At 33.6% G+C, this 13,556-nt stretch overlaps 1 protein-coding gene across 1 annotated transcript in view; it reads right to left on the reverse strand.

Annotated features, from left to right (window-relative positions):
- Positions 1-13,556, reverse strand: part of LOC143253223 (cadherin-related tumor suppressor-like) — a 140,345-nt gene that overhangs the window by 14,740 nt on the left and 112,049 nt on the right. Inside the window, exons 9-10 of the mRNA XM_076506706.1 lie at positions 8,008-8,247; positions 1,379-3,252 (exon numbers count right to left, since the gene is read on the reverse strand). Coding sequence (XP_076362821.1) covers positions 1,379-3,252; positions 8,008-8,247 — 2,114 coding nt within the window. The remainder of the gene's footprint in view (positions 1-1,378; positions 3,253-8,007; positions 8,248-13,556) is intronic.

Raw genomic sequence — 13,556 nt, forward strand, 5'->3', positions numbered from 1 at the left:
AGTAAAAGAGGGTTCTATCGATCTTATGTTCTTTCATGTCTATTATTACGAAATTTCGTTTTTAATTTATTTCCGCATAAAATATTTTTTTAAAAAAAATCAGCATAATTAAGATATTCTATGAGTTGTTAAAAGTAAGCATTTTAAAATAAGTCCTACTTTCAATAAACTGAATAAATATTCCACCACACACAAGGATATGATATAATGTATGTATGTTATTATTTCTTGCTGTAATAACTCTTTATTTATTTTTTATTCATAAAATCAATCTTCTCTGTGTGAGTTCTTTTATAAAAAAGTCACATCGGGCATCTGGGGGAATCAAAATCCTGGTTTTAGCGTTGTAAATCCGTAGACTGTACTAGCGGGGTACCTTAATTTTCTGTTCTTTAATTGGAAGACATTCAAGTAATAGGCTGTCTATAAGAAAGTCTAAGTTTTATGTATATCTTTTCTTTTTCATATAAGGGATAGAATTTATTTTACCAAGTAACTCAATAAACAAGTTAAAAGTGGTCTCAAGATCCACAGACTTCTTTTATACGTATTTTTACAGCACGTAATACTTGTAAAATCTGAAAATAAATTTTGTTCGATACACAATTATAAAATATATAGAATAATACGTGCGAAAAATACAACTGTGGGTGTAATAAAGCGACAATGGTTAAATTGTGGCCATAATTCACAGCCATGTGCTCGTGAATAACCTATCAGTGAGCAGGAATTAACGACACAGTAAATTTAACGAGAGAGAGAAAAATAAGTATTAGAAACGACAAAATAATTAGCGTTACTGTGATATGTGTTGACGCTAATGTTTGTTTAGAATATCGAATTAAATGCTGGAAAAGTTTTTGAACAAAGACTTTAAAAAAATACCCACGAATATCCAAAATGAAAACACTGATACCACAATACTTGAAATATAACTAGCGTTTATCTCTACAAGCAAGGAGTTGTGAATATCAGTGTATGTAAAATGAAATATATAAATTATGTACGCCCGAAGCCTATTACATTAACATCTAGTTTGTAATTATTTTATTTCTATATATTTCTTTGTTATTTATATAAAAAACGTCTTATTTACCCATTACTTTCCTTTTCAGAGAGTAATAACTTTTGACTGCTCTAATCAGTTATGTTGAGAAAACCCACTTGTAAAGAAAAATATGTATGTAAAAACGGCTTGTTTGGGTTGAGCAACAAACCCAAACGAGCCGTTTTTACATAAATATTTTTGACTGCTCTTTCAAATATGTATATATTAAAATCGTCATTAACTTAAACGATTCATCTAAATATTGAAGAAGCATTGTGCCATAGCAGTTAGTATTTATTTACTTTAGAAGTAAATCGACTTACAACTTACCCTAAATAACTCTTTAAGAGCTTCTTGAAAACGAATGAATTTGAGAGCCAAAAAGTTGTCAGTGGAATGATTCAGTATACGAAGTGTAACACTATTTTCAACTGTTAGATCGTCAAAATTCATAAACTGGATCCTTACTGTGGAAGTGACATCCTCGTGCCTTCCATCATTGCCGCTAACAGAAATAGTGTATTCCTGGGGGTCTTGAAGCCTCACTGCATGAAGATCGCACTTACTAGGGATACGAAACTTGCTCGTATCGCCTTTGACCAGGGTACACTGATACTGTCCTGTAAGATCAGGATCCGAGGGATGTGCATCGGCAATTTTACCACCAGGAAAGACTTTGTTGTATACCCACACAAACACTGTTAGAGCTCTAGGAGAACTTGGGCAATCATTTTTGTCCATAACGACAACATTGATAATGTGTTTGGCTTTCATTTGAGGAATACCGCTGTCACGAACTTCAACTATGAGCTTTATATTTGGCATACTTTCCCTGTCAATGCTCTGAGTTGTTTTCACTAGGCCAGTAAAGCGATCAATTTCAAAATATTCCTTATGATCTCCTCCAATTAAAAAGTATGTAAATGGTGCTCCATTAGGAGGCAGGTCAGGGTCTGTAGCGCTTAACACCATAACACTAGTAAAAGCCGGTTCGTTCTCCATGACATAACCTACAACATCTGAAGAGTCAAAAATAGGCCCGTTGTCATTGATATCAGTGATTTCTACTTGCACAACAGCACTGCCAGTTTGAGGAGGACTTCCGTTGTCCACTGCACCAATTGTAAGATTACACATTTTGTTAGCTTCCCTGTCCAATACTGCTACTGTTATAATAGTACCAGACTGGGCGTCGATACTGAAGAGTTTCCCAGCAGTACTGTCCATTATAGAGTAGGAGAATTGGTTGTTATTAGGGCGTACGTCTTTGTCAATAGCAGAAACTGTTATGACTGAGGAACCCACTGACGCTGATTCACTTATTTGAGCTTCGTAAATATTCCTGGAGAATACAGGAGGATCGTTACCATCCTCAATATTTATAACCACCTGCGCTTCATCAGTGTCATTTCCTCTTATACTTCCCTTGTTTTTTACCATCACTGCTAGTACAACTCGGGACTGCAATTCTCTATCTAATCGTCGAGACACAGTGATAATTCCAGTTTCTGACTGTATATAAAAACCTCGCCCGTTACTGCTACCAACAAACAAAAAGAAAACATCACCATCCGAACCTTTATCTTCATCTGTAGCAACAAGGGCGCCTACTGGTGTTCCAATTACTGCAGACTCGCTGATTGTGAATTGGAACACAGTTTGTAAAAAACGGGGATAATATTCGTTCTGGCCAATTACATGTACAATCAGCCTTGTCGAGGAGTACTGAGAAGAGCCCGGATTACTGGCCATCACCTGCAACGTGTACCTATTCTTAGTTTCATAATCAAAACTACTTCTGGAGGTAACCACTCCCGTCTGGCTGTTGATACTAAAAGCTTCTTTTGATTCTCCTCTCACGATGGAATACTGGACAATGGCATTCCTTCCTGAGTCGAGATCTGTAGCAATAACCTGAGTGATAGCAGTACCAATCGGCATATTTTCGGAAACGTGAGCTTCGAAGATAGATGAATTAAAGATTGGAGGATTGTCATTCACATCGGTAACAATGACAGTTAGTGTGGCACTAGCGAGTTTACTATAAAATCCATGGTCCGAAGCAATAATGGTCAGTTGATATTCCTGCTTCTTTTCATAATCTAGAGCCTTAACAATGGATACAGAACCCGTTTTTTCATCGATTCTTAGGCAACCACCAGAGTTACCAGACACAATAGCGTATGTAACTTCTCCATTTAAACCTAAGGGGAAAGAATCAATACTATTAATTTTTAGAAAGGTTTTTGTTAGATATGTCTAAGATATTTTAGCAATTACAGATTTCATTTAAATGATAATATTTTAGATTCTAATATGTGGTTATAAATATACGATAAGTTACTTTCATAGTAAATGTATACATAATATTTGACACATTACTATTAATTTTTATAACGCTTTTGTTTGGGCAAAAAAATTAGCATTTTCATGAAATTATTTTATCTAGTTTTTGTTTGTTTGTTTTTGAATTTCGCGCAAAGCTACACGAGAGCTATCTATACTAGCCGTTTCTAATTTAACAGTGTAAGACTTAGAGGAAAAGCAGCTAGTAAGCACCACCAACCGCCAACTTTTGGGTAACTCTTTTACCAACGTATAGTGGGATTGACCGTAACGTTATAACGTACCCACGACCGAGAGGGCGAGCATATTAGGTTGACGGGTATTCGAATCCGCGACCCTCGGATTACGAGTCGAGCGCTTTAATGATCTGGCTTATCTAGTTTTAAATTTAGCGATTTTATTTTATTCATTCGTGGACACTTTTTGAAAGATCTGTACTGTGAAAGAAATTCTTGGAAGTGTAATATTGCTAGTAGAATATATCATTAAGTGCAATAGTACTTAATAGTAGGGATCGTGATAAAACAAAACAGCGGCAATAAAAACGCCCGTTAAAAACCACCTTTAAAATGCCTGAATGTTAACAATGACTATTTCAAAGTATTGGCTGATCAAAACTAAAGATCATCGTACCTATAAAGCTGTCTAAGCTGCTATATACGTGTTTATGGAGTGAATCGAAATTTCACTATTTTAATTAATTTTCAACTAAGTGAGTGAGTGACAAGTATACAAATAAAATAAAAAAAGACTAACCTCAGGGCTCTAATTCTTTCACAAAATTCTTCCATATGAAATACCAATTATTCCTTTGTTCTATTAGACGATGCGCTACTTTCGGCATATAATTAGATTTGAGGGTAGGTTGGTAAGGGTGTAAAGATTTTGATGAGTAATAACACCGAATGGGGTATAAGAGATTATGCAGTTACGTGACCAATTTAAAGATGAGAACAAATTGCGGCAATATTGTACGTAAACGTTATTCACAATCATCTAGTTCCCCGTTTATTTTCCATAAATTTATAAGCAAATTAGACAATATATGCCAATAAAGATGTGGAAAAGGTACAAAACAATCGTTCTTGAAAAGACACATCCATTTTCCATCCCGTCAACAATGAAAATTGTACTAAATGCCACCAAGTGGGTCCACACTGTAAACAGAGGACCAGATTTAAACCTACAAATCAACATTAAATTTCCACAGGCTGAGAATATATATATCGTAAGTTATTTAGTCCTGACAAGATTTTTTTACATCCGAAAGCAGTTTAAGCCTATAAAAACGTTGATCCTTACAAATATTTTGTAACTTGCTAGGTGCATGGTGTTAGACTGTAGAAAGTATAGAAGACGTCTAATTGTATAGCTGACTGGGGATTATGTCGAAGTTGTTTTTAGTGACTAGGCTCATTGTTTATGTTCTTTCAGTGACCAATTTACAATTTAGATATACCACCTTAAACTGTATTTCATTTTGAACCCTCCTGTCTTGTAAGACCTGTTTTCATTCATTAGACATTTCTACATATCTGAAACAAATAAGCCCTAGATTTCAAGATCACATGTCTTGACAAGCCACATCTATATAAATATAATAATACTGTCTGTTGTCTCTTCAGGTCACTCACTACTTCAGCTCTAGTAAATGGGCCGTCACTAAATTAGGTATGGTGGCTCATTAGGTTCATGTGGAGCTAGATACTAAGTTTCAGTTCTTCATTTTGTAGTTTTTATGGGTAATTTTGTGTTTCCGCGTTTTCTTCATAAAATTTAGTATGAAAGTTTATTTGGTCTAATTGGAGATACATAAAAAATTTTGAGTTTCACATTTTGCCTTTTTGTCTTTTTTTTTTTACAATTACATATAAGGGAAGAAATTTTTTATGTCCTAAGATAACCTTTCATTAATCATAAAGATAAATAAGTTCCGTCCATGCGACGAGTACTACAGTTAGTTTTTGATGAAATTTTATTATCGTCTTCTGGGACCTTCCATCTAGCACTGTTTGTATTCGCTTGTATTGTGGTATTTAGATTAGAGAAACACCAAATATTTACAAGCTACAGATTTGTGCAATAGCTACATATGAGGAATTTTAGGAACCTATGAAACAATAACTTCGGACTTAGCTTGTTATTTGTACAACTAACTGCAGCACATCTGATTGCCGTTTCAAATACTTGTTCCCATGTTCTAACACAAGCTATTCGTTAGTAAAATAGTAGTCTAAGAATCGACGGTGGGAGGTGATAACTAGCTAGCTACCTTCCCTCTAGTCTTACACTGCTAAATTAGGGAAGATACTCAAAAACAAACAAACAGTCGTCTGATAAATGTAACGATACAGCAGCAGAGAAGCAAAAGAATTGTCTTAACATGTATATATACAGGTGACGCTCAGATAGTCTTACAAAACATGTGTTTAGAGAATTTCCAGGAACAATGATACGAGAGTTAACAGTGGTAAGTCTAAGTAAATAAGACACTCAGTATTTAACTGTTCTAGTTGTATTCGATTTTAGAAAATATATTTTGCAAGTTACACTTACAAAACTATTATTTAACATGCAGTGGTTTGATTTTGTAATACTCTTATTGTTCTTAGTTTTGTTACATTCGTTGTTTGTCTATTGTTCTATCGTCGTGGGAATCGAATTACCATTTCTAATGTTGTAAGTCCCCACCAGAGAACAAGTTGCAACACACGAAGATAATAGTGTCATGTTTTTTATGTGACAAGAAATAAGCGATGATGCACAAAGACACTGATATATCGTGGGAGAGAAAAAACAAACTTAACTTCAACTAACACTTTAAAGCTAATGGATACAGACATAAATTATGAAAACAATTAATACGTAATTTAGATATTTTTCCATAACTTAATTACTTTTATTGCATCTTTCTAAATCTACGTTTTTAGCAGAGATTTGTAAGTTTATTTCTTCGTTTCTCATTTTAATACGATTAGTTATTCAAGACAAGTTTAGTTCACGATCCCATTCTTATAAAATGCATTGCGATATTTTCAAAATGAAACATGACTGTAGCTATATATTAGGTCACCAAGATCCGGATCTCGGTTGAAATGTGAAATTTTTAGTTTGTTTTTGAATTTCTCACAAAGCTACTCGAGGGCTATCTGTGCTAGGCGTCTCAAATATAGCAGCGTAAGACTAGAGGGAAGGCAGCTAGTCATCACCGCCAACTCTTGGGCTAGTCTTTTACCAACGAATAGTTGGATTGACCGTCACATTATATCGCCTCCACGGATGAAAGAGCAAGCATGTTTAGCGCGACGGGGATGTGAACCCGCGACCCTCAGGTTACGAGTCGCACGCCTTAACACGCTTGGCCATGCCGGGCCTAAATGTGAAATTAAATATAATGTACCTGTTAATGCACTCTGATATACTGTGTTTTATCTGCTCGCATCGACAAACGTTTGGACCTTGAGCAAATTTTCACTTACGGCCATGTGGCGAAATAATCCTTCTTGTTTATAGGCCATATTTTTTTAATGAATTCTTCGTGAGCGAGAATAAGGTATATTCTTAATTAGGTTTTCTAATTAATCAAACATTTCTCATGCAACCTTTTTACAAAAATATTATTCTATATATTTTCTTGTTCATTTATTTCTTACTTTCCATTAGTTAAGATAAACAGCAGCATAAAGAAATATGAATTTTAAAATGAAGTAAGGACCCTGCTATTAAAAGTAATGAAACAAAAATTAAAAATTAGTAATAGTCCGAGCTACCTAGGCTCTAATCCCGCTGACGTGATCAGGTAAATAGATAGTAGAAGAAAAATATGCTATTGTACAAACTTTTGAATTTTTATACTGGAAATTTTAGCGACCTTTTTAGCATAGTAGTATATATGCGCATAATACATCATAACAAATACATTGAATGGCCGATATTTCGCTTAAAAATCCAATAATTTGATTTTCGGCTCGTGAAGTATTTGTAATCCTTGTCGATCCCTACTATTATGTACTTAAAATTAACCTACTATGTATCGATAGTTGTAAAATGATTAAAAAACCATTGCATGACAGCAACACAACAGAAATACGAAAGTGTAAACAAATATGTACTTAGTAGGTGTTATAGAGTAATGATGGATAGTAAGTAACAGATTTTAGCATAATTGAACAAATACATATGTAAAAATAAAAATAAGAAATTCTAAAGGTACATATTTGATATATATTTCTTTTCTAGAAACGAACCAATATGGCTTTAGTTAATTAGTACAAAGTATTTACCACTTTAACAAGGATGTTAAATAGAGGATGAGACAATTGTGCATTACTGTATTTTAAAGAAAATTAAAATTTCACTTTAATTATTTTATGAATTAATTATTATTATGTGCATTGATGTCTTGCTAGAAATTGAAATTACTGTTTTACATTAAAATTAAACTTTAATTCTTTTATAACTGTGAAAGTCATATTTTCATATGTAAACCTTTGAGTTTCGCGTTAATAATTTGTAAGAAAACATGAGTTTCACTTTTTGTCTGGTATGAAAGTGGAAGTGTGGTCTTAATTTCTTAAATAAAATGTTTAATAGTGCTTGTATTTTCGCATTACCTTCTTCTGAGTCTTCAGTAGTTACTGTAATTATTTCTGAGTTGAGTGGCTCATTCTCAGAAACGATCACTTGGTAGCTTAGAGCTGAAAACACGGGCGAGTGTTTGTTGTCTCCGGTTATGATGAATGTAATTATCACCTCTGATGACTTGGGGGGTACTCCTCTGTCTATTGCCCGCAGTTTCAACATGAACCATTGATCTCTAAGTCCTAGGAAGCTGTCTCCAACAGTCACCCATCCTGAGACATTTTACGTTAGCTCATTAATAGATGCCAAGAGACAAATTAGAGTTCATAGACAAACTAGTGAAATAACGTTGAAGTTATAAGACCGAATTGATATTTACAACTTCACAGGATTTTGCTAAGAAAAATATTATTCATGTATAATTGTTCTATTATTTCAATTCAATATCGTATAGTTCCATTGTTTGTTGCTGCGTGATTTCTCACCCATCAAGAACGTTTATCGCAGAGACTTCAGGTAGAACAAATATTATATTCTGTGCTCAGTTACAACCATTAACAATAAATAATAAAAACAATATATCATAATGTTAAGCTAACTAGTTTGCATACTCGTGGTAAAGAAGTTTCAATACGATACTTAAGAAATTAACACATTCTGACTCGTCTTTTCTTTTTCTTTGTACATATACATATATGAATATACAGTAATACTTGTAACAAACATATAAATTACGAACTTAATATTGTCTAGCCAAGTGGGCAAAATTTTTTACCAACTATAAAACAATAAAGTGAAAATATCAGATCTTAATATGTAATTCAAATGCTTTCAAGGACAAAATACAATTAAACACAATGAAAGACAAAATAACCTATAAAGTCACAAGTTGTATCACTGTATACTAGTGTTCGAAAAGCACTGAAAAGAGTACAGTATGTCTTTTCAAATACACAACAACACGGGTAAGAATCTTCTAGTACGCATGCTTATCACCAAAAAACACCCAACTGTATCATAATACATAAAACTATTTCAAAGGCATAATTTGTAATTCAAAGTTATCTTATAAATTTTTTATACTTAAGTGCCAAGTAGAATAAACATACGAACTAAAGACTCATAATATGAGCAGTTATGTACAATTTATTCTCTAGTGTATGTGTGTGTGTATATATATATATATATAAAAAACAATTCGCTTATTATTTAACAGAAACGTCCTCAAACACACAAGATGGAGCATATTATAAACTACGGCAAAACGCAAAAATTAAGAAGTATGTCTTTTCTTATAGCAAATCTGCATAGGGCTATCTTTTTTGTCTACTGGGAAGAATCGAACCCCTAATTTTAGCGTTGTAAAGACATAGACTTACTGTTGTCCCAGAGGGTGACAGATGAAACAGTAAAATCATGATACCAAAATAACATGAAACCACAATCTGTGTAGCATTATATTTTAGCAATGCAGTAGAAATACATTCTGTATGTAGCCCCATAGTGGCTCAGCGGTATGACTGCGGACGAACAACGTTTCGATACCCGTGGTGGGCAGAGCACAGATAGCCCCTTGTGCAACTTTATGCTTAATTCAGAATAACAACAACAAGATTCCGTATTTCATTTTATTTTAGTTCTTACTGTTTTGGAATGATGGTGCAAAGCTACATAAAGGCTGTCCACAGTACAACGTTTCACAATTTGAATTTTTAGATTAGCGGAAAGGCACCCACTGCTGTTGTCTCACCTAACAACGAAATTTTACCGTCGTATTTTTTTTGCGCACCCACATATAAAGCGAGTTTTTAAAGCAACGGGACGCAAACCATGAATTTTTGAGGAACCATTAAGGCACGTTAAATACGCCAGGTTTATTTGTTTTTAGAGACGAGCAGTGTGAGTACATTAAAGATAAGAATGAGATTTTTCTAAGAATCTGGCTTTGATTACTTATTACTATTGGATCTAAATTTGTCACAGTTTTATTTACGAGGGCTGTTCAAAAAATACGCGGACTGTTTGAATTGCGCGGCTCCAGTTGGTTCCAGGGGAATCCGCTTGGTGTCGCCAGGTTCGCACAGATCAGCTGATTACGACGCCATTTCCCGATTGCAGATATCTTTATTTGTGTATTAGCTACGCCGTTTTAAGTGAAGTGCGATTTTTTCGTTTGGCGGATTTCAGAATGAATGACCTGAAGGAGCAACGACTTGCTGTGAAATTTTGTGTTAAACTTGAAAAATCTGCAACTGAAACTTTTGCTATGCTTAACACGGCTTACGGTGATGTTGCTATGAAGCGTACGGCATGTTTCAAGTGGCATGAACGTTTTAAGGATAGTCGACAGTCCATTGAAGATGATGAGCGTCCTGGACGTCCTTCCACGTCAACTGATGACCCACACGTCGACAAAATCAACATCCTGGTGCGGGAAAATCGACGTCTGACTGTCAGGGAGCTTGCTGAAGAGTGTGAGATATCAGTTGGATCTTGTTACGAGATTTTGACCGAAAAATTGAAGATGCACCGCATTGCTGCGAAATTTGTGCCTCAGAACTCGTGAGTTTTTGGCCAAACACTCGATCACTGTTCTTTCCCACCCCCCACCCCCCTACTCACCTGACCTTGATCCTTGAGATATTTTCTTGTTCCCCAACCTCAAAAGACCCTTGAAAGGAAGAAGATTTGAGACGATTCCCGAGATTAAGGCAAATGCGACGAAGGAGCTGGAGGATATTACAAAAGAAGCGTACCAGGACTGTTTCAACAAGCGGAAACACCGTTGGGATAAGTGTGTGCGTTGGGGAGGAGAGTACTTTGAAGGGGTCCCAGACCTGTAACTTCTAAATAAAGTACATTTTGTTTTATGACGTCAGTCCGCGTATTTTTTTAACAGACCTCGTACTTTTATAAAAAAAAACTTTCAACAAGTCATACATTTATTTATTTGAATTGGATATATGTACACGGAATATATTGTTGTTGTTTGTACAAGCTACACAAAGAGCATACCACGGGTATCAAAACCCGATTTTTAGCGTTGTACGCCTGCAGACATACCTCTGTTCCACTGGAGGAAAACGGAATATATAATCTCAATATTCAACTAGTTATTAAATGTTAACACTGCCAGATTTTTCTTGGCGAGGAGATAACAATAATTGTGAAAAGAAAAACAAAACAAGTTACTTTTACTAATTGTGTTTAATTCGTATGTGTAAAGACAACTTCGCTGAAAACCCTTGTGGTTCAGAATATAACAAAATGATTAATTTTAAACAGTACCTGAAATTTAAAAAAAATATCACCTGTCAACCCTTTTATGAACGAATACATAAGTACAGTTACCGTAATCTATACGTAATATACATATTACAGAATAATGTAATAATTTAAAATACACCCGAATCTAAAAAGATAATGAATGATTCCTATTTCTAATAAAGTGAACATTTGTTTCTAAACAGTTTCTTACAAATAGTTTTGTGGTATAAAACATATATGATGTTATTAAATTGACATAATTGAATCAGCTACTCAGTTTGAAAACAAAATACGACAAATCAATTCTTTTTACTGATATATTCTGAGTACTTTTTCAAAGTCAATGGAAATACTTAGTTCATCTGGTAAAGAATAGGCAGAAACTGGGAAAATTTACGTTCCACGTTTCCTATCTTGCACAAAGAGCTACATATATTGGAACTACATACGGTGTAAAATTACATAAACCATTGGTTATTATTCAATTCATGTACACCAGAATTCATATCAATATTGTATAAAAATGCTATAAGCTATCTGAAAGACGGTTTTTCGATATTTAGAATTTATAAAATTGTCTTGAAGTTTATTTTTTATTTTCATACATTTCGTAAATCATTTTTAATTTAATAGTCATAAAAATGGCAGTGTATCTTGTTTTGTTAATCATTCAACACATTGTCAATGATTAGCTACTTATAAGTATTTCTTTCATGATCGTCATAAAATAGCGTCTTAAATATTATATATAAACACCAAGTTTTTTCATTATTGTGTGAAATAAGCTAAATATTAATTTTAAACTTGTCACTGAACATATTAGAGACTGTGGTTTTTGTAGAACACTCATTTTAGTGTATTGTGTTTTCACACAAAATGAGTTTGAAAGCATACTTAATTGCTGGTTAAGACTGTCAAGTGCTTTAAACTCAAATAAATATGCAAGTGAAGTGTTAGTAGCTCAGTTACTTAACGGAAGATATATCTTATAGTGCCATTGTCCAACCAATAGCAGGTCCCAATATCAAATTAACGTACAAAAATGAATAAACCCTGTTCAAATAGTATATGATTGAAGATAAACTTAAACTTCGTCTTTCTTATTATAACAGAGGCCTGTAACGCAATAACAAAAACTACACACAGTGAATTATTTTATATTCAGTATTTTATGTTTGAATCAGATATCTAATAGATACGTAAACCGAAATATATTTTTCGTAGCATGTGGTATTCCATTTTACTTTATGAAGAAGACCCTCTTTTAGACTTCAACAAAATAATTGCACTTAAGTTTAATGATATACGAATTTAAATGTATTAACTAATTCTAGGTACGATCACCAGGTGGCTAGAAGCATGAAGCAGCTTGCCAAGTGAGTGACGAATAGTGTATTGAAATATACGTAATCATGTGCTTGTTGAATATGATATTTTCATATCGTACAATATACTGAAAATTTTCTCTAAGGGACGTGTCAAAACAATTTACTTGTGAAAGAAAGAGTGTGGATAAAAAAATTGAATTTAGAGACGAACGAGATGGTTTCATCAACAAGATTGTTATCAACGACTTAATGATTGTACTAAAAATTGCCAATTTTTACATTTGTGATGTACGATCTAAAGATTTAAACACATCTATAGATTATGAAAAACACTTAAGAGAGCAATGAAAAACCCTCAACAAAAGCAACATATATACAGATATACATTTAGATAAAACATGTTCTATTATAAGACAAGGTAATATACTAGTTGTTTTCATTACGTGAAAAATATGTAATACATATAGCAACTGTAATAATACAAATTTAGAAATGGTCAATGGCGCATGTTATGCTTTGAGGGAAATGAAAATTCCTTGACACTTAAGGCATTATAATTTTACACAATCTATTCCAAGCCTGAAGAACAAAGTAATAGATTACTGATTTAATAATTTAAAATGCAAGAGGAGGACTGTAGTCCTTTATCATTATCTTACTTTATTGCTATTTCATTTCTTCAAATATCTTTATACATTCACGTATTATACTTGTTTAAAAACAAGAAAAATTAATAAAACATCGACAAAACGATTAGTTTAGTGAATATTTAAACAACTTGCCTTCCATTAATAAACGAATGACTTTTTGAAAGGTTTATAAATGGATCAGAATTATGTATATACTTATATTGCTACTTTTTTTTTAGTGTCGTGTTTCAGTCTGCTGTGCAGAGCACATAGAAACTACTAGTAACAGTTTATTTTGTGTTGAATTTCGCGCATAGCTAAACAAGGGCTAGCCGTCCCTAATTTCGCAGGAAAAGG

This window comes from Tachypleus tridentatus, chromosome 6, assembly GCF_004210375.1.
Source record: "Tachypleus tridentatus isolate NWPU-2018 chromosome 6, ASM421037v1, whole genome shotgun sequence".
NCBI classification, from domain to species: Eukaryota; Metazoa; Arthropoda; class Merostomata; order Xiphosura; family Limulidae; genus Tachypleus; species Tachypleus tridentatus.